Source organism: Canis lupus, chromosome 17 (genome assembly GCF_003254725.2).
Source record: "Canis lupus dingo isolate Sandy chromosome 17, ASM325472v2, whole genome shotgun sequence".
Taxonomy (NCBI): Eukaryota; Metazoa; Chordata; class Mammalia; order Carnivora; family Canidae; genus Canis; species Canis lupus.
The window spans coordinates 50,328,347-50,350,347 of NC_064259.1; the positions used below are offsets into that span (position 1 = coordinate 50,328,347).

The 22,001-nt window shown below is 36.0% G+C and overlaps 1 protein-coding gene across 10 annotated transcripts in view; it reads left to right on the forward strand.

Annotated features, from left to right (window-relative positions):
• The window catches only part of EXOC6B (exocyst complex component 6B), a 615,592-nt gene that overhangs the window by 241,343 nt on the left and 352,248 nt on the right, over positions 1–22,001 (forward strand). For 9 of the 10 annotated variants that reach the window (XR_007403261.1, XM_025453542.3, XM_049096018.1 and 6 more), the window contains one exon: positions 6,340–6,516. The exons of the other annotated variant lie outside the window; for it this stretch is intronic. Coding sequence is in view for 8 of the 9 variants with exons in the window: in XM_025453542.3 (XP_025309327.1) it covers positions 6,340–6,516 (177 nt within the window). In the remaining variant the exon portion in view is untranslated. The remainder of the gene's footprint in view (positions 1–6,339; positions 6,517–22,001) is intronic. 10 annotated transcript variants of the gene reach the window in all.

A 22,001-nucleotide genomic window follows, 5' to 3' on the forward strand; every position in this document is an offset into this window, starting at 1 on the left:
TTTGTGTATTGACAAAGGAAAAACAGTCTTTAAAAAGAGCTGAGAAAAAAAATAAAAAGAGCTGAGAATTATCCTAATATACAAGAGAATTGCATAAAATTTTACTATTGCATCATACAAAGTGTAATACCCTACATGTAGTACATCTTATTGCAGTGAGTTTTGTTAGTGCTAAAACTACTCCCCTCAAGGAAATACAGGTTTAAATATGAACTGGAAACTTTCAAAGGGCTCAGGATCTCAGTTATAATTTTAAAATAATATAGTGACTATCTTCCTCAATGAAAAAAAGTTCGAAGGGTATCATAATCCTAGATTACTCATCCCACTGATGGAAATTCTTTGGGATCTGATTAAGGTACACGAAAAACTATTTATCCTTCCTTTAAAGTATCATACAAAGTACTCATACATGTATATACATATATACATGTCCTTATGGACTCTACTATGCAAAAATAACTTTTTAAATATGATCTTGATATGTTCTTTTTCCTCAGTTTTGAATCACTATCTTCTGTTTTGTTTTCTATTTGTTTGAATCAGATGTTGGAGCTGGTTGCCAAAGCATGCTAGTTGCCAGAGCTAGTGCTGGTAAATATGAAGAAACTTTGTTGTGATATTGCCTCTCTTTTGCATCTCCCTTGTTTGGTGAGACTCAGAGAGACAACTTCAGAGTTTTTGTATCTTGATCTGGCCAGTTATTTTCATGGTTATCATTTGGGCTTAAGACATAAAGAGGGGGTTGTAGGGTCGTAGTTCTACTTCATTTTATTGTTGTATGAGATGTTATTTTAGCTTTGGTTTCCCTGAGGGAAACATAGGAGGTTGTATTTGAGTGGTTTATTTAAGCACATGATCTATTGGAATAGGGGTCAGGAAGGGTGAGAAGAAAAGTTGGTAGAATCTGTACAATGGTGCATTGTAGGGCAGTCTGATTCCTTGATCCATGAGGCCTTCTGAGAAGCCATATGGAACTGACAACAGTGGGAGGGGCAGAACGGGGAAGCATTTAGCTCTTTGGTCAAGGGCAGTCTCACTTCTGGGCTGAGAATCATGAATGCTGAACAGTTCTTGTGATGACAGGAAGCTAGAGATGTGGTGTAAGTGTGAAAGCTGGTTTTAGGTTCTACTCTGTGGCACTCAAAACAGGTTGCTGATGCTCTAGCTGGAATAAGCTGAGACTGAGAGGATCTGGAGTACAAGGTGTGTCCTGAATAGAGATCTAAGACTTGAAATGTAATACAAATACAACATTGAGTGGCAATGAGTAGCAGTATTAGATGCCATTAATGATTATGCATCTAAATATTGCTAGCTTAGATGCTTCTCTCCTAGACCTTAAAACAAGGTTCCTATCTCATTTTTAGAGGGAAGACAGGCGCAGCTTAAAATTCTTAGTGTTTTTTTTTTTTTTTCTGTTTGACTTGTCTTTTAATTCAAGGTACTTTACATAACATTATCTAATTTAAACCTTGTGACAGCTCTGAGATACATTTCTTTTAATCTTTTTTTTTTTTTTAAATAGATAGGGATGTTACACAGAGAAGGAAAGAATTTACCCAAAGTTATAGAATTACTAAATTGTAGAGCTTAAATTTAAAGACTTGCCTTGGGGGTGGCTGGGTGATGGGCACTGAGGGGGGCACTTGATGGGATGAGCACTGGGTGTTATTCTATATGTTGGCAAATTGAACACCAATAAGAAATAAATTAAAAAAATAGACTTGTCTTAACTCTAAGAAGCTTCCCCCCTCCCTTGATCGATCGATCTATCTATCTATCTATCTATCTATCTATCTATCTATCTATCTATCTATAATTGAAGCTCATATAATCCTGTCAGGCCTCCAAACCTATACACCTAGAGACCTCTCTTCAGCTAGTTTCTGATTCTGAAGGTCATTTTAATGTATTTCTTTAATCCACTAGAGGTCAGTATTAGGTTGATAAAGACCGGAGCCTCTGCTATTTGATTCACAGAATTTCAACTGAGTTTTACTGCTAGGTACCCTTGGAAGTTGTATTTCACAATAAAACTTTATTTATTAACATATGTAGACATTTTTTTATATGTAGACATACTAGGTTAATAGTCCAGTTCAGATAGTTCTTACGGGTGTTTACTCCTTCTCTCTTTTTTTTTTCTTTCTGTTTTTCCCCTTTTTTATTAGGTAGGAGAACATCCAAATCATCTCTTTAATTAAGCCAAATCTCATTCTTAATATATTTCTTTTGTTATCCATTGCCTTTATATAGTAAACATTTATCTAAATTTACTATGTATGTGTCACCATATCTGGGTTTGGGGGATGAGTGATGAATGATGAAATGTGTTTCCTATCCTCAAAGAGAAGAGTTACCCACTAAAGTGCTGTCCTGTCTTTTTTTTTTTTTAACCTGACTACCTGACAGGTTTACTGAATACCTCTTTTCTATCCTCCTTCAACTTATTATTTCTGTGGTTCTTCTGTTTGGAAGACCTCATCCTTTAGTCATCAAGACCAGAATAGTCTTATTTTTCCTTCCTCTCTTCCAGGTATTGCATTGAAATCAGTAAATTCTGTTGCTTCTGCCAGTCATCTGTCTGCTCCTACCTTAATTCAAGTCCTCATTGTTATTTGGACTGTCCTAGTGATCTATATTGGGTTTTCTGTTTCTAGTCCTTGTCTTCTCCCAGTTGACTGCTCCTCGGCTCCTGGAGGATTTGCCTGAATTGTAAAGCTGATCCAGGTCTGCCTCTGCTTGCATTCTTTCGTTGTTTCTCCCTTGCCTACTAGCAAACTTCAGACCACTTTGTATGGCTTCTTTATCTCTTGGTAGTTCTTTATCACCTGTGCTTTCATACAGAATTACTTATTCCTTGGGTGGGTAATGTTATTTCACACATGATGATCGTTTCTCACGCTTATTCTTTTACCTATCTTCCTTGGCAAAAAAAAGCACAGGTTGCTACTCCTTCGTCTGTGGAGCCTATTTGGAATTCCCTCCAAGCAGATATGATTACTTCCTCCTATGTCTAATTATGCATCTGTGTTTCTGTTATTATGCTTATTGCACTAAATTTCAGCCACTTATTTGCCTCTCTTTGCTTCCTGTAACAGTATGAGGTGAGGTTCACAAGTCAGGGACTCCATCTGATTCTTTGTAGGCCTGGGATGCAGCACAATGCCTGGTACCAAGAGACATTCAGTACACATTTGGCGGACAGTAGGGATATGGAGAGGGTGCACTCTGAGTTAGCACAGCGAAAGGAGGCTTCCTAAGGGAAAAGAGTTCTAGTTGGGATTCAGAGGACAGGTTGGATGTAGGCAGGGAGAGGTCATCCAGTAGAGAAATGGCATACTGTTTCTAATGTATTATGTGGTAGAGTTTGATCCAAGTTGAAGATTCATGGTGGAGAGTACTGGATAAGCACATTGGAAAATTAGATTCAGCTTCCATTATGCTGGAGTCTAAGGGAAGTTGGGATGGTATTGGGATTTGTACTTGTTTAAATTTTTTCTCCCGGTTTCCCTCATGTTCAATTTGTGTGATGAATTCTGTGGCTTAAGAGAAGCCTGGCCCTAATATGCAGGGGAATTCTATTGAGAAGGTGATGAGTTCCATTTTAGGTCTGTTGGAAGTGAGGCGGCAGTAGAACCAACAAGCAGTATAGGCGATGTGCTACTGAGTCTTGGGAGAGTGGTCAGAGTGGAAAGAGAAGAGGGCTTGAGGAAGAAATCTTGCTTAATTTCTCTATATTAGGAAATCAGAGAAGGATATATATGAAGGAATCTTGAGAAAGATGTCATTAAGTATATAAAAATTAGTCACAAAGTCAACAATTAAGAAAAAGAAAACACCTAGTGCTTTCTAAGGTCTACTTGTCTGCTTGGTATCCTCCTCTCCCAATCCAACACAGATGGCAGAGATCAGTCTGCTGCTGCTTTGGTTCATGGTTATAAAGGTTGTCTTTGGAGGGACAGAATAAATGGTCCTGGTGAAATAGTTGCGCATGTTAGGACAGAGCTCTGAAGGGCTTTTGTTGTTGTTTTTCACGGACTTTAGTGTTACATTTTAATTTTAGCATATATTGCATACATTTATATAGTTCTATCTATATTTACTCTTTCCCACTTCCTGCCAGTCCCATAACAGAGTTTAGATCCATGGTAATTTTCATTTTCATTCATATTTTAATATTTCATTGTTCCACCTGAGATTCCGTGTTTCCAACTTGGCTGCTTCTGCTTAGCAGATCTGCCCTGACTATTCTTTTACAGACAGAAGCCTTGATCATTTTGAGAGACCTCAAGTACTGGTAAAGCCTTGGACTACAATTTGCCGTGCTTTGATTTCTAGCTATAGGGTTTGCTATCTAAATTTACCTATTTGGCCCAAACTGCGTTTCTTTACATTGTTAGGAAAATCCGGCAGCACCTAAAAAGAACACATCACAGAAGATCTAAAATTACTTCCCTAGGATACTTTCAGTTTTGTATCATTTCAAGTTTAAATGACAGTACTTGAATGTGGCTCCTCTTGATTGCTTTTGATATACTGGTAGTATTTTATCCATTGTGAAGAAAAATAAATGATTTGGGATTGAATAGATTAAGACCACCTTATGAAAGCTTTTAGTTTTGCTGTACTAAAAAGGACAGGATTAAAAGACAAGTGATCACTCTAGTGTAGGGCTTGCTTTTTTTAAATATGAAAGCTCTAGGAAGTTCTCCCTTCTTTTGTGCTTCCCCAGAGTCCTTAATCCTTTTTTGTGTGATTTGCTTGAAAGTGGAAAAGAACTTCTTACTTTTGAAAGACTTTTATCTAATTGAGGTTCTCATATGCTTGGAGGATAGGATATTTTATGTACAAACATAAATTAAATGTTTTTGGGTAACCTCTCTTTTTCAGTTTGTTACTGAAGCCATGTATATTTTATGTAAGTCAAACCAAAATATCAGTGAATATTATGCATGGAAACAAGCTTGTCCATTGATTCAAATCTCTGGAATGTAGATTCTTTTCATTTTCTTGGCAGAAACTGGCTCCCATAATTCAAGTTTTTCTCTGTCCTATTGTAATTGTCTCATTTAACCAGTGCCTGCACTAACATTCTTAATATTTATTTATCTTGAATTTCTTAATCTCATTCAGAATATTTGGAGACTCTGATTTTCTCCAGAACTAATTTCTGCCTGTCACTGAGGGGAAATGTCAAATATTGATTAAGAAATGCATATTTTGAGAGACCATACTTCTTAAGCTTTGTGTCTTAGGATGACACTGAGCATTATTTAAAAAATAGTGGAAGTTCCATTGTGAAATATTTTGGAACATGCTGGGTTAAACCAAATAAAGAAGTTTCCTTAAAAAAGATTTCTCTCAATTTTTATTCTCTTAATGTGCATTGTGTACCTACAAGGCTCCATGACAACAGTGTTTCCCATGTATTCAACAACAGAACCTTTTGTGGGGGAAATACTTTGTCATGCTTTGAGGATCTATTGGTGTAGTAGGAAGATTTCTCTTCTGGATTTAGGAGATTACACATTGAGCTTCTACTTGACCACTAACTAGCCTTGTGACCTCAAACAAATCTTTTGTCTTCCAGCCTCATTTCCCTGAGTCGTGACTAAGGTCACTTTCAGCTCTAGCACCGTGTGGTTTAATACTTATGTCACTGACTCCACATAGTCACACTTTCCACTTCTTTGCATGGATTGAAACCACACCATCTGAATCTGTTTTATAAAGCCGAGTGGGTTACATTTCCTTTTTATGAAAGTTCAGAAGAAGAAACCCTTTAAAATTCTGTTTTACACAGATTAAGATCATGCAATTCTGAAGGATTAGTTAGTTCAAATTACTCTATTAAGATGTTTCATTCTCCTGATTACATTTGTTGGTCTCTTATAACCACAGAACTGTTCTCAAGGGTCTACTAAGCTAAAAAGCTCTTGTCCCTCTTCCCTCAACCACAATGATCCCAGCATGGCATGTATCTCGTGGGAGATGCATGTTTAGTCATTTGCACTAATCTCTTACCTGTGTAGGTGAAGAAGAGTAGGCTTCATTTTTGTGGTGATGTAGTGAGTATATTTGAAAGTCTTCTGATAACATCGACTGATTATCTTCTTTTCTGGGAAATGAATCAAGATGAGTAACTTCAGGGTTAAAAAATGTATATATTAATGTGTTTGATTTTATTTCTGGGACTAAAACTGTCTTAAGACATCCTATTGTATTTTCTTTAAGACACCAACTTGTTCAAAATTAGAAGTTCTTTGAATGCTGAATTAAGTCCTTTTCTTTCTTTCTTCCTTTTTAATGCGTGTGTATGTGTTTCTATCCTAGGCACAACAGCAAAGAAACTTGGATAACATCGTCTTGCAACAACCCAGAATAGGTAGCAAGAGAAAATCTAAGAAAGACGTGTACACAATTTTTGATACAGAGTTAGAAAGCACTAGCCCCAAGTCTGAACAGGATTCAGGAATCCTGGATGTTGAAGATGAGGAAGATGACGAAGAGGTAACCAACATTTGAACTGGGGAAATGAGACTAATGTTACGTTTACTTTTTTTTTTTTTAAGATTATATTTATTTATTTGAGAGAGAGAGAGAGAGAAGGCAAGCAATAAGAGAGGGAGAAGCAGGCTCCTTGCTGAGCAGAGTGCCCACTGCGGGGCTCAATCTCAGGACCCTGGAATTGTGACCTGAGTTGAAGGCAGACACCCAACTGACTGAGCCACCCAGGTACCCATAATGTTAGGTTTAAATGTAGTATATTTGAGATGTGATAAAGGATTTACCCAGGTAATACAACTTGTGTGATCTTACGGATATTAAATACCATTTTAAACACAAATGGGCCTCAACACAAGGAAATTGGAGATACACCATGGTATTTTAGATTCTAATTGTTTAGATTTTGAATATACTTAACCATTTTTTATTTTTTAAGTTTCAAGGTTTTTGACTATATACCAACTGGTTACTACATTAAGGAAAAAGTAGAGTTTACCTGACATAGAGAAAGATATAGGTGACCTCCTCTGAACTGGAACATGGTTACTTGAGACAAAAGATGTTGCTTTAAAAGTGGGGTACAAATAAAGGGGTCTTAAATTAATAATAGAAAAAGGCTCCAAAAATTTGAGAATGGATTACTGAAAGAAATAAATACATGAGCAATTATGGAGAATCTGGGAATTTTGTGACATCCATAACCTCTTAGATCAGTTCTGTATCACTTTCAGTTGGCTTAACTAGTACATGTATTTATATCTTGATTTGTTGTTGGAAGTAAATTTAATGTGTTTTTAAAAATAAAACTACTGGGAATACTTGAGATTTCTCGTTAAAATGTTTTTCTAAATACTTACCATTTGAATAAACTGGATCAGTTTCTTTGTGAATGTAGTGATCAGGAGCATGAACACTGTAGTCCTACAGATTGCATCTAGATCCTGGCTTTGCCATTTTGTTATATTTTGTTTTTTAAAATTATCATTATTACTCACATCACTTACTTTTTTAAATGTCCACTGACATGTGTGAGGAACCATTTATGCCTGCACTCTGTCAGTTGTTTGCCTTTAAGTACTTGGCTCTTTTGCATTGTTTCGTTTCTTCAGATAAAATTGGGGTTACGGTCTTCTCCATCTTTGTTCTTTGTTCTGTCTGACTGCCCTTCTTATTCTTAATCCCCCTCTCACCCAAAAACTATACCGTCAAACTTGCCACTGTCTAACTTGGGAATTTTAGGTAACTGTTGAATCTGTTGAAACTTGAGTCTTCATCTGTCAAGTAAAGATCGTAGTCTATGCCATAGGATTGTACAAGTGTCTGCTCCATAAAAGGTGGTCAGCAAATGTTAGTTTCTGTTCTGTTGTTAATCTTTTTTGCCACCTTGTGTTATGTATCACTACTGTCATTTTGTTCATCAGGATGTGTTTATTACATAAATGAGATACATTAGTAGTTAACAATGTGTGAGAGTTTCATCAAAATCCCTATTGCACCTGGATAAGAAATAGAGCTAAGAAAAGAACCAGGCACTTGCCTAATATCTACAGAAACAGAAAGGGGCAGAGAAGACTTGGTTCTCCTGAGTATTTTCTAGCATCCTCTCTTCTTGCTTGAAGTGACTGTTATGGTAGGATATGGATCTACCCTGAAGACCAGACTCTCAGGTATTAGGCCCGTCACTGATGGCAACTTAGCAGTGGTACAAGCAAGCATCAGAATCAAGAAAGAATACTTAATGCCCTTCATTTACATTTTGGGTACCTGTTAAGGAAATTAAATTCTTATAAGGCACTGTGACCTAAGGAAAACAGAAGTTAGACATAGTCTATACCCTCAATAATATATACCTCAAAGAGATGGCTAGATGATAAGGTGGAAGAACGAAATATATACATGGTCTCACATATAGTGAGAACCTTATGGATACAAGCCATTCTTTATCATGAGCTCACTGAAGATCCTGTGCAAATCCTCTTTAGTTTTTGTGCTATATTTCTTCTTTGTTTTGTCTTCTGAGGCCCAGAGAAGATAAATTGGGACTATGAAATGTGTTGAGGGTTTCTCATAAATGAAGTATTATAAGAATGTACTTGGAAGTTAACATTTTAAAATGGTCATATATCCCAAATCAAACAGAATCCTGTTAGAGATTTGCTGATTGAGCTCTTACAACAAGAATTCAGCACTTCACTGTCATCTAATGGCATCCTATCTTTAAAAAAAATCGTACCTTCTATTTATTTACTTCTCAGTTTGAATCTTCTTCAAGTGCACATTCTTAATCTCAAACCTCATGTAGAGAATTATTTATTTAGATGTCTCCAAACTGGTTTCTTGGCATAGTTCTTGCATGGTGTGAATAAATTCTTCAGATAAGATCTTTCGTGACCCACTGTGACGTTCTGACCTTCATTCTTGTCATTCTTCAACAGGCCTCATTGAGAGCAGCATAAATAGTTTTTGAAATATTTTGACTTCTAAACTGTGGCACAGAATCCTGTAAGGCAGTGATTCTTAATCTATTTGGGTTCATATATTTCTTTGAGAGTTTGATAAAAAATATATATGGCGTATTTCCCCAGTGAAATATACATGTATTCACTCAAAAAAGTTGTGCATGAAATTTCAGGGGATTTCTGAAACTCAGTTTGCCCTCAGAAGCCATGTTAAGAACACAGGTTATAAGTTAAGTGCTTCTGAAATTTTAATCTGCATAGAAATCACCATCAAATCATTATAAAATGCAGATTTGGATCTTGCAGGTTGGGGATGAAATCTGAGAATCTGCATTTGTAACAGGCTCCCAGGTGAGGATGGTGCTTCTTCTGTACACATAGCACACTTGAGGTTGCGGGGCTATAGAGGACCTCAAGGAAACATTTTTAGTGCATAAAGAAGACAGAAACCTTGAATGTTTGGATTTCTTATTGATTTTTCATTATTATGTCTTAAGATTTTTTCAACAATGAATGCAGTACTTGAAGAGAAAGTTATCTTTTGCTTTCTAAAATCTATTTCTTATACAAAAGAGTACCGGCATTATTTTTTATGAAATTTTATGACTTGGACTTAATATACTTAAGTTTAGGTATTTTCTTATGCACCGAAGTGAGAACTTTTTCTCTTTCCTGTACTTTTAATGAAAGTGCATTTAGTACATTCTTTGAGTCAAGTGACATTTGTAGACTGCTATGTCTTTAGTGTGCTAATACTTAATGAGAGACCACAGAATGAGATGGGTAAGAAAACCCTAACACCTAGAAAATGGCTTAGAACATAGTAAGCAGGTATTTAATATATTGTTGAACTGAAATAAAGTTTGTGCCAGACATAGAAAAACTAAATAGGCTGGGAATTGAAGATGAAATCATCTTGGATGAAAAAATCAGCTCACATGGAGAACCAACTGACATAGTCATTCTCTTGATTCCTGAGAAGTGTTGTAGGGAAAAGTGTTCCTCTGTAAAATTCTCTATTTGTACTTTATTTTTTGTCTGAGCTAATGAAAGGGTCACCTTGATTAAAGTAAGGTTGTTTTTTTTTGTTTGTTTTTACTTGTCATGTATTAAAGTTGAACTATATAAATTGCTAAATAAATAAATTATCAAATAATAATAATAAATTAATTCAATTGGCATTTTCAATGTAAATATGTATGATCTGGGGAATTTATTCTTAATCTCTATATCATCCTGTGGAATAAGTAGATGTTATTGCTCTTCTCTAAATATTTAGATAGGACTTAACAGTTTTGTTTTAGAAGTGGTGAACTTTTTAGATTGAGAATGTACTTGTGGTGTTAGATTCATCAGGAGTCTCTTTTTTTCTAAAGATTTATTTATTTATTTTAGATAGAGTGCATGTGCATGAGCATGTGAGTGGGAAAGGGGCAGAGGGAGAATCTCAGGCAGACTCCCTGCTGAGCGTTGAGCTCAGCGGTTGGGGAGGGGGTGTGGGCAGGAGAGGTGGGGGGTTGGGGAACTTGATCTCACAACCCTGAGATCATGACTTGAGCTGAAATCATGGGTTGGTCACTTAACCAGCTGAGCCACCCAGGCACCCCAGGTGTATCGTTTTTGAGATATCTCAAGATAAAGTACAAGGATACTTTAAATGATATATTATTTGTGAGAAGGGGAACGATGATGCCTTCTGAAGGCAGAGCTGTTGTAAGGATTGACTGAAATAGTGTATATATATATAATGGTCTCATCACAGTGCTTGGCACACACAATGCTATGAGTATATAATAGTTACTATTATGGGATATGACTATATCCTTTTTTGGGGGAATAAAGGTAAAATACAAGTTAATACAGTTTTTGATAGCATATATTTGCATGGACTGGTGGAACACTATCTACTGTAAATAATCTGCTTGAAATAAAGCAATATTGGATAAGAAATAGTTTGAAGCAGGGCCTGTGATTTCTTTTTTTGTTTCTAGGTTACTTCAGAGCGTCTGCATTCTTAGAACACTTCCTTGGTACCATATTTCTGGCACATTCTTATTCTAGTTTGTATCTCTTTTATTTTTTTTATTTTAAATTCAATTTGCCAACATATAGTATAACATCCATGCTAATCCTATCAAGTGCCCTCCTTAGTGCCTGTCACTCAGTTACTCTATCCCCCCACAGACTTATTCTTCAGCAACCCTGTTTGTTTCCTGGAATTAGGAGTCTCTCATGGTTTGTCTCCCTCTCTAATTTTTCCCCACTCAGTTTCCCTCCTTTCCCTTATAATCCCGTTCACTAGTTCTTATATTCCACAAATGAGTGAAGCCATATGATTATTGTCCTTCTCTGATTGACTTATTTCACTCAGCATAATACTCTCCAGTTCCATCCATCGAAGCAAATTGTGGGTATTCATCCTTTCTGATGGCTGAGTAATGTTCCATTGTATATATATAGACCACATCTTCTTTATCCATTTGACTGTTGAAGGACATCAAGGCTCCTTCCACAGCTATTGTGGACATTGCTGCTATGAACATTGAGGTGCAGGTGTCCTGATGTTTCACTACATCAGTATCTTTAGGGTAAATACCCAGTAGTACAATTGCTGGGTCTTAGGGTGGCTCTATTTTTAACTTCTTGAGGAGCCTCCACACTGTTTTCCAGATGGACTGTACCAGTTTGCACTCTCACCAACAGCCTAAGAGGGTTCCCCTTTCTCTATATCCTCTCTAACATTTGTTGTTTCCTGTCTTGTTAATTTTCCCCATTCTCACTGGTGTGAGGTGGTATCTCATTGTGGTTTTGATTTGTACTTCCCTGATGGCAAGTGATACAGAGCATTTTCTCATGTGCTTGTTTAGCCCTATGTGTGTCTTCTTTGGAGAAGTGTCTTTATATATTTTGTATCTCTTTTAATTGTTTATACTGTGAAAGAGTAGTAGTCACTGTTTTACCCATACAACTCTTTGTATGGTGTAGGTCAAATAAATGGTTGTTGACCAAATGATCCGTGTCAGATTTGGCTCTCAAGATTTTGCTATCTCTTTTGAAATATGGAGTTAACAGGATGGAATTGCTAATTAACATACAAGTATCATGTAATATATAATGCCTTCTGAGATGTCTTTATGATGTGGTACTGTACTGATTTTGAGATAACAAGATTATTTGTTTGCCAGGGATGCCATAACAAAATACCATAGAGTACCTGGCCTACACAACAGAAATTTATTTTCTCTCAGTTCTGGAGGCTGGAATTCCCAAGATCAGTGTGTCACTAGGGTTGGTTTCCTGCTGAGGACTCTTTCTTTGGCTTGCAGATGACTGTCTTCTTGCTTCATCCTCACACAGTTTTTTTCTCTGTGATTGTATCTTCCTGGTATGTCTTCCTTTTTTAAAATAAAGACACCAATCCTATTTCCTTAGAGCTCCACCCTTATGACTTCATTTAACCTTGATTATCTTCCGAAAGGCTGTATTTCCAAATACAGTCACATTGGGGTTTAGAGCTTCAATATAGGAAATTTTGGGGAGATATAATTTAGTCCATAACACAGGGAGATTGGAAGGAACACAGGATTTGTATTTAGAAAGTACAAGTTCTGTCAGCTTTGTGTTATCAGAGCAAATCATGTAATTTCTCTGAGTGTTTCTTTTCCCACCTCTAAAATAGTGACAATAATTAATTGGTGCTAAATTGCTTGTGAAAAATTGTGGTTATTGTGATATTTGACCCAAATTTCAAATTACTTATTGCAACACTTTCAAATGACAACAAGATAACAAAATGAGGATTATTTCTCAGTCAGTTAAAGTGAAGTAAAGGATGCCATTATTACTTTAGAGTTAAATTCAGAGGCTGCCTATTGGCAGCCCCTGGGCCAGAAAGAGTTTGCAAAATGACTGTTGGCTTACATAGTGCTTAAAAGTTTTAAAAATATTTGCCAATGTTTAAGTAGTTGAATTCACATAAAAATCTGTATTTCCAACTTAGCCTCTATCTAAGTATGGAGAATCTCCTCGAGTAGCAAGGTTGCCACTAAGCTATGATATCTTTTGTGTCTGCACATTGGATGTTGCCATTTATTATCACACTTGTGCTATTGAGAGAAATATATTATTACTTACACTGGATCTGTACTTAAAAATGGCAAACTGTAAGATAGACTGACAAGGGTCACATGTTTGTAAAAAAAATGATAAGAACAGAGTTCTTTGTAAAAATGAGTAATTGTTCTAGATATTTCACATACAAAGTATGTCTGTTAAGAGAATACAATTTGAAAAGTTGGCCTGATTCACTTATACCCAATACCCACTGACTTTTGTAGTCTTGGTTTTTCACTTCACTTCACTTCAGTTCTTCTTCTTTTTTTTTTTTTTAGGTTTTATTTATTTATTTGAGGGAGAGATTGAGAGAGTCCTGGAAGGGGAAGAAGGGCAGAGGGAGAGAGAGAGAGAGAGAAACTCAGGCAGATTCTGTGCTGAGTGTGGAGCCCAATGTGGGGCTCAGTCTCATGACCCTGAGATCACAACCTGAGCTGAAACCAAGAGTCGGACACTCAACCGACTGTGCTACCCAGGTGTCCCATCAGAGTACCTTTTGGTTAGTTTGTTCGTTAGTTATGTATGTATGTGGACCCCAGTGCGGGCTTGAACTAAGACTCTGAGATCAAGATCTGAGCTGAGATCAAGAGTTGGGTGCTTAACCAGTCACTCTTCTCTTTAATTCTTAATGAAAACTGGTCTATTAAGAATACATATAATGAAATGAAGAGTAAATACATACCCATACTTAAAATCAAAAGCAATAAAAACAATTTAGAAAGTTGAATGAAAACTATGGCATGCTTTAGACATTCTGTTTTGGTTTTCTTATTCTTTTAGCTTTTAGGTCTGTCTATTGGCAGGGATATATTACGGCTCACATTGATTTAATATCGTTAATATTTTTTCATTGTGCTGATGGTATAAAGTTCTTGTTATTTTGAAATTATTTTCTTCAATTTCTAAACACTTACCTGACTTTTCAGTTCTTGTAGAATTTCTCCTTTATATTCTTATTCAACCACCCCCTTCACTCTGTAATAAGTTGCTAATAGCCCTAATGAGAGAATATACTCCTTTTCCCCTCATCTTTGTCTAAAATATTGAATTCTACTTTTCCCTGAGGACTAGCTCAACGTGACCTCTTCTGAACACCTATCTATCTATCTATCTATTCATTATTTTTTTAAAGATTGATTTTATTTACTCATGAGAGAGAGAGGGAGGAAGAAATATAGGCAGAGAGAGAAGCAGGTTCCCTGCGAGAAGCCTGATGTGGGACTCGATCCCAGAACCCTGGGATTATACCCTGAGCCGAAGGCAGATGCTCAACCGCTGGGCCACCCAGCCATCCCTCACTCATTATTTTAAATTGAGGTATAATTGATTTTTAACATTATATTAATTTCAGGGGTACAGCATAATAATTCAATATTTGCATATATTGCAAAATGATCACCATAGTTGTCTGGTTAACATCCATCAGAATGCCTAGTTACAAAATTTTGTTTTCTTGTGATGAGAACTTTTATTTTATTATTTTATTTTTTTAAGATTTTCTTTATTTATTCATGAGAGAGAGAGAGAGAGAGAGGCAGAGATACAGGCAGAGGGAGAAGCAGGCTCCATTGTTTTTTTATGATGAGAACTTTTATTTTATTATTTAATTTTTTTAAGATTTTCTTTATTTATTCATGAGAGACAGAGAGAGAGAGAGAGAGAGAGAGAGGCAGAGATACAGGCAGAGGGAGAAGCAGGCTCCATGCAGGGAGCCCGATGTGGGACTCGATCCTGGGTCTCCAGGATCACACCCCGGGCTGAAGGCGGCGCCAAACCGCTGGGCCACTGGGGCTGCCCGATGAGAACTTTTAGATGTCTCTTAGAAACGTACAAATATGCAATGTACTATTGCTAACTGTAGTTACCATGCTATACATTACATCTATATGACTTCTTAATTTTATGATTGGAAATTTGTACCTTTTGACCCCCTTCACCTATCTTGCCCACACCCCAAAATCTTATCCAGAGTAGCACCTTCTTTATAAAAACTTATTTTTTAAGGGTAGCCCAGGTGGCTCAGCGGTTTAGCGCCGCATTCAGCCCAGGATGTGATCCTGGGGAGCCAGGACTGAGTACTGCATTGGCCTCCCTGCATGGAGCCTACTTCTCTCCCTCTGCTTGTGTCTCTGCCTCTCTCTCTGTCTGTGTCTCTTATGAATAAATAAATAAAATCTTTAAAATAATTTATTTTTAAAAAGAATTTTAGATCTTCAGAAAAGTTAGAAGAGTGGTAAAATGAACATCCATGTACCTTCACTTAAATACTCCACTTACTATAATTTGGCACTTTCTACCTTAAAAATTTGATTTTGAAAGAATTTATTTCATCAGTCCTCTTCTCCCCACCAAACCTGAGCTATTTGAAAAGAAGTGGTGTGCTTCATTCATCATATTTGAAATCTCAATACTATAATATTTGGTTTACCAAAAATGACACTCTTCTACATAACTATAATGCAGTGATCACACTCAGGAATTTTAACACTGATATGATACTACCACTTAACATATAACCCATGTACAAATTTCCCCAGTTGTCCCAATAATCTCCTATATAGCAGATTATTTTTCACTTTTCCTACAGCTACATCTAGACAAGTATCACACATTACATTTAATTTTTATGTTTGTTTATTCTCCTTTAATATCCCTCTATTTAGATACGTCTGGTAATCCTTGTGATTAGGTTTAGGCTGATCATTTTTGACAGGACAGGACTATTATGAAAGTAATATTATGTCCTTTTTAGTACATCACATCAGAAGGCACACTGTTGGTTAAGGTGGTGTCTACCAGATTTTTGCATCATAAAGGTACCCTTCTCTGTTTGTAATTGTGATCTGTGGCGTGATACTTTTAGGTCCTGGGACAATCCTGTTCCCTAACAGTTTTTCTGATTTAGTGATTTAGAATTCATTGATGCTTTGTTCCTGAATCATGTATTACTGTGTTGATTATAAACAGTGATTTTTCAGGATCACTGGGTGGCGCAGCAGTTTAGCGCCTGCCTTTGGCCCAGGGCGCGATCCTGGAGACCCGGGATTGAATCCCACGTCGGGCTCCCGGTGCATGGAGCCTGCTTCTCCCTCTGCCTGTATCTCTGCCTCTCTCTCTCTGTATCATAAATAAATAAATAAAAGACTGTTTCTGTAAAAAAAAAAAAAACAGTGATTTTTCTATTTTTATCGTTTCTTTCACATTGATTAGCTGGCATTCTTCCTTCTATAAAGCAGAACTTTCCTTTTGTCTCATTTTTTTTTTAAGTGTCAGTATTGGTACTTGAATTCTTATTTTATATAAAATGGGTTATATTCCATTCTTGTCTTTCATTTTGATTCTCTAATTGTTCCAGGTTTGGCCAGTGGGAGTCTTTTCCATTATCCTTTGACACATTTCCATCAGTTTTGAAGCACTTCCATTTTTTGGGCACAGGATATTCTTGGTTCACTTCAAGTTCTGCACCAGCTCTGGAATCAGCTATTTTGTCAAAGAATGCTTGTCCTTTTTACTGGAGAATTGTATATAGAAACTGAAATGTAGGCATTAGGTATACTCCTTCTGCAGACAGAGCTAAGAAATGCACACACTGCACTAACACATAGACAGTTTTATGAATCCTGAGTTAAGGCTGATGCTTCTAGTTTTACCCAAATATCATAGTCTTCCTCTTCTCCTATTCCATATTTGTGTCTCTGAGAATTCTGGTTCCCAGAGAATTAATATAATTACCCATTGCCTGCTCCTATAACACAAGCAAAATAGTTTAGAATTACTGTGCAAATGTCACTAAAAGCAGTAAATGTATGAGGTTCAAGATTTCTTTGCAATTGTTTTTATCCTACAGTATATCCCACTAGGGCTATAATTCAGAGTGTTGTTCAAATTATTTTGCTACTTTTCTTATGTGTGATTGTTACCAAATTGATATATAATTGGGTTCATTTGTTTATTTTGTATATTTTTTAGAGTCCCATCCTTATTAATTTAATTTTTTGAATATGTAAAAAGTAAACATGTTTCAAAAAGCAAAAATTTATAAGAAGATATATTCAGTGATATCCCATTCTCCTCTTTATCCCTTCTACCTTACTCCTGCCTACTCTTTGTAAGTAATCAGTATGAGTGTGTGTGTTTGTGTGTGTGTACAAGTACTTTTCCTCATACCTTACACAATCTATTAATAAAATAATGCATATATGTTTTTGTATCTTGTTTTTTTACTAGAAAATATATCTTGAGAATTGTTCCATATTAGTTCATAGAAATCTTTCTCATTCTATTTTTACTGGTAAATAGTACTCCATTGTTTGAATTGAATGTACTACAGTTTTTTCAGCCAGTCTCCTATATGTGAGTATTTAATGATTTCTAATATTTTCTTATTAAAATACGGTGTTTTGGCTACATAGCTATTAGAATTAACTTTAAAAATATACCATACGAAGGACTGGCAGGGTGCCTAGCTACTATTTTTATTACTGGGAATTGAATTTTTCCCATCCTGGTATTCAGCTTCAAGCAGAGAATTCTTGAGGGAGTATCTTTTGATTTTGGCTACAAGGTTTTTTGCATTGTCTCAGTAAAGGAGGAATGGTAATTTTTCCTGATTTTCTTCTGCTTAGTGCAAGCATTTGAGTAAGTTAAGTGGAAATTTGTTTAGAGATTTCTCAGGAAGAATCCTAGTAATTTGTGAGAAGCTCTATAGTCAAGTCCTGCAGTTTTTAGGATAGGGCTCTATTCAGGGTATTCTTACATGTTCAGAGGTTTAGAAAATTCTCTTACACTTTTGCTAATTCTAGTCCTAGGCCTTCTAGTTTGTTGGAGCATCCATGATATTTAGTCCAGCTCTGTGGAAGGTTATGCCCAAATGAATGTTACCTTTTTTTTCTCTGAAGTTTTGGAAGCAAAGTAGTACAGAAAAGCACACGGGTGAAAAATGTTTGCCAAGTATTTCCTGGCTTCCAGACATAATATGGGCAGTCAAAAATTGATCCTTTGAGTGCAAAGGTAATGCTCTTTTAGCTAATCATTTGTTCTTTTCTCCCTTCAGAAAAATGCCTGGTACATTTTAATGACTTGAGATCCAACTAATGTTCAGAAATGGACACCAAGTCCCTGCATTCATTTACTAATACCATGGAACTATTTTGTGTTAAGTGGTAATCAAAAGTATTTTCAAGAAGGAGAATGACTCAACTGATTAGTGAGAAACATATCTAAATTCCTTGCAAATTTTTATCATACTTTTTTTGGATGTTCCACCTTCTTTGAAAGGTTTCATAAGAGAAAAATAAGTGGCCTGTGTTGTATGTGTACCTCCTGGACAGCTGTGAACAATGAGACTAGAGCACACTAATGCATTTCTTTCTTTCATGTACTATCTTTATCAGCAGCATAGGTAATATTCTTGAGTGGAAGGAGGCAAGCAATCTTTTCTTGTACTCTATTTTCCTTTTTCCTAATGATATGCTTACCCACTAGTAAAGCAGATAGATCTATCAGGTTGTTACCTACAAATACTTTTTTCCCCCTGCCTCCCTTCACTAATCAGTCCTTTTTTTATTTTTAAATTTTTTTTCACTAATCAGTCTTAATTAAGATAGTAGAAATAGCTACTATCTTCCAGCTTCTTTACTGGGGGGGGGGGGGAGTTGTAAAAATATTAAATAAATATATCTGTTATAGCTTGAATGCCATTATTTATTTTTAAACCAAAAATCTCATTTTTTTCTTTAATTGTGAAATCATTTTCCTTCTTCTTTTGACTTGATCTAAGATGTATTACAGAAGAAAAATGTATCATAAAAGGCAGTTCCTAATATTTTGCAAGAATTTTTATAATAAAAAATGTTTATGCTTCTTTGCTTTTTGACCATCTAATATTTCCATTTTTAGTTTGAATCTTTATATCTTCTCCAATATATATTGTCTGCAGAGGCTCATACAACTCTTTTTCAGGGTGCCTTTCATTGATCCTGTTTATAAATTTACTTTTCTTATTTTATAGCTTCCTCTGTCCCCAGACTCTTTTTTTTTTGTCACCTGTAAGGTGACATGCTGTGATAGTTGATGTATTGACAGGATATAACGCTATTTAACAAAATCCACAGACATTAAGTAACAAAGACTACAGCTTTGATGGAAGCTATTAATATGTATTCTACAAATATAAGAAGCATATTGAAATGGATAGACAAACCATGCCAATATAGCATCTTGTGATGCATGATCTCTAATGGGTATGTGAACATGTAATTGCAGATTGTAAGACTTGCCTTCATGATACTTACCTCTGAATCTTGTAGTCCAACCACTCCTAAATTCTGTTTTTTTTTTTAATTTTAAAAAGATTTTATTTATTTATTTATTGAGAGAGAGGGAGAGAGCATGAGCAATGGGGAGGGGAGAGGGAGAAGCAGACTCTCTGCTGAGTAGGGAGCCCTCTCATGGGGCTCCATCCCAGGATCTTGGGATCATGACTTGAGCCACCCAAGAGCCCCACTCCTAAATTCTTTTAATAGCTTATTGTTTATCTGTTATTTTAATATCTAACTTATGTAATATTATAAAATGCTCTGTGGCACAGATTTCTTAGTTACAGAATCTAAAATCTTGCCTACAATTTGCTCCTCCCTGATAATAAAGAGGTTTGTGTTGGCTGAAGACACTAATGCTCTTCATTCAGAAGCTATATAGGGAATTAGGCAGCTGCTGTCCTTGGTGATGAAATTATTTCATGTGAATTAATAAGGAAAACAACTAGTTAAAAAAGCAGGATAATCTTGAGTATACTGTTTGTGACTGCTGTTGGTATCTTCCTGGATCTATTTGAACTAGAAAAATACAGACTCCAGTATCTTAATGTCTTGAGTTCCTGACTGCAATGCAGAGGAAATGTTTAACTATTTTAATCATGTTTCTGTATCTCAAAAAGAAAGCCCTTATGAGAGGAAATGACAACGTCCTACCACAAAGTTATCTCTTATCAGTTATAGTCCCAGTCGATAATGATTTGTCAAACTTGGACATGTGTAAAATGCAAGGGCTGTGTTATTTACTTTGGAAAGGAAAAATTAGATGAAGCTGATAAAGACGGAGTCCTGGCTTTTGTTAGGAGACAGAAACCATTAGAGACAGTCATTGTTAGCTGAGGAAAGTGTCCTTGGACCCCTCCCTCTGCCCCAGCTGAAACCTAAACCTGCTTGAATCATTTTTTGCACTTGAGGGGAGAGAAGGGCAAACAGGAGGGGAAGAAGAATGAAGACAACCTTGAAAGAGATTCTGCATTTTAAATGGGTAGCCAAATCTGGACCCTAAAGCACACCTATTTATGTGAATCAGGAGAGACTGCCTTTTGTTCTCTTTCCCACTTGCATTTATTTAGATTTTTGAAAGTTCATTTCTTATCCTTCCAAACGGGTGGCATTCCCTCACATAGTGTATGTTACTCTCCTCCTATTGCCTTTCAGTAGATGTGATTCTTTTTCATTAGTGGAAGCAGAGAAAACACATCTAGCTCAAAGCAACATGAGTCAGTGCATGCTTTACATACCTTTCTCCTCACAACACTCTTCTTGATTCCTTGCAGTGTTCCTCACAGAAGGGAGCATGGAGGAAAAATGATTTCTAAATAGTAGGCTATTTTAGGGGTAGAGGTAAAGTTTGTGAACTGAAGCCCCATTTTGCTCCTTCTTTACTTGTCTAGATTTCTGTGGGCTGTTTTCAAAGCAGGTAGTCCTTTGCTTAGGAGGACTTGACTGGATCATGGTTGCGAAGGCTAAGAAATAGCAAAGCCAATACTTGCAGGTCAGGGCTAAACATTTTGAAGCTAAGGATGATGATGATGATGGATGCCAAGACAGAAAATAGGTTTGGTTGTAAATATTTGTTGGAGATGACAGGAGAACCTTTCTGTCCTCTCTAAATATATCTATTTTTTAGTTGGCCCAGGTAAACCACTATTTTTACCCCACTAGTAGGGAGCACCATTAGTTTATTCATCAGAGATTTTTAGGGAAACTGATCCCTAATGTGGATGTTCAGTATATAAGGATGGGTCTGACCTGTGCAGGGGCCATGGCTCTGTCTGAGGATTGGCTTAGGAGCGGTTTCCTTTTGAATGAAACTAGTGGTTCTGAGTCAAAGCAAAACAAAATAAACTGCATAAAGAAGTACATATGAAGAAAGGTGTGTTTGAATTAATTTAAATTTCCTTAAACTTTTTATAAAAATATATTTATTATAAATAACCTTATAAGCATTAGTTCTAAATAAAAGAAAAAAGTTTCATTTTCTCTACAAATGTTTTTTGCATGTTTCTTATACCTTTTCATATGTATGTGTAATTTTTATGTAGTTTAAATACTATCCATATAATTTTATGAATTTTTCTATTTTTCATCTTTTGAACCTGTGTTTTGCTTAGGAGACTCGTTTTTTTCTGGCAAGATAAAATAAATTTTCTTCACATTTTTACTTTGCAGTCCAACAGAGGAGACTATAAAGATGTTTTAATGTTGTGGTCATTTCAAATAAGAGTGCCTAAGTTGATTACGTATTGTCTCTTTTTGTGTTATTAAGATGAAAACGAGTGTCCTTTTGTACTCTTAAAGTTACATGCTTTTTGATTTTTTTTTAACTATATGGTACTTATCTGTCCATAAAATGTTTTTCTCAGTGATTTTGCAATGCTCACCAACTTTTCTAATTGCCTTAAAAAAAAAAAATCTATGCTTATGCCATCGTGTAGAATCTTGAGCATCTTACTTGGATTCACAAGAGTTTGAGTGCTTACAGAGTATCTAGCACTGGGAGGTTCTTTTTTTTTTAATGATATATTTTTTAAATTTTTTATTTATTTATGATAGTCACACACAGAGAGAGAGAGAGGCAGAGACATAGGCAGAGAGAGAA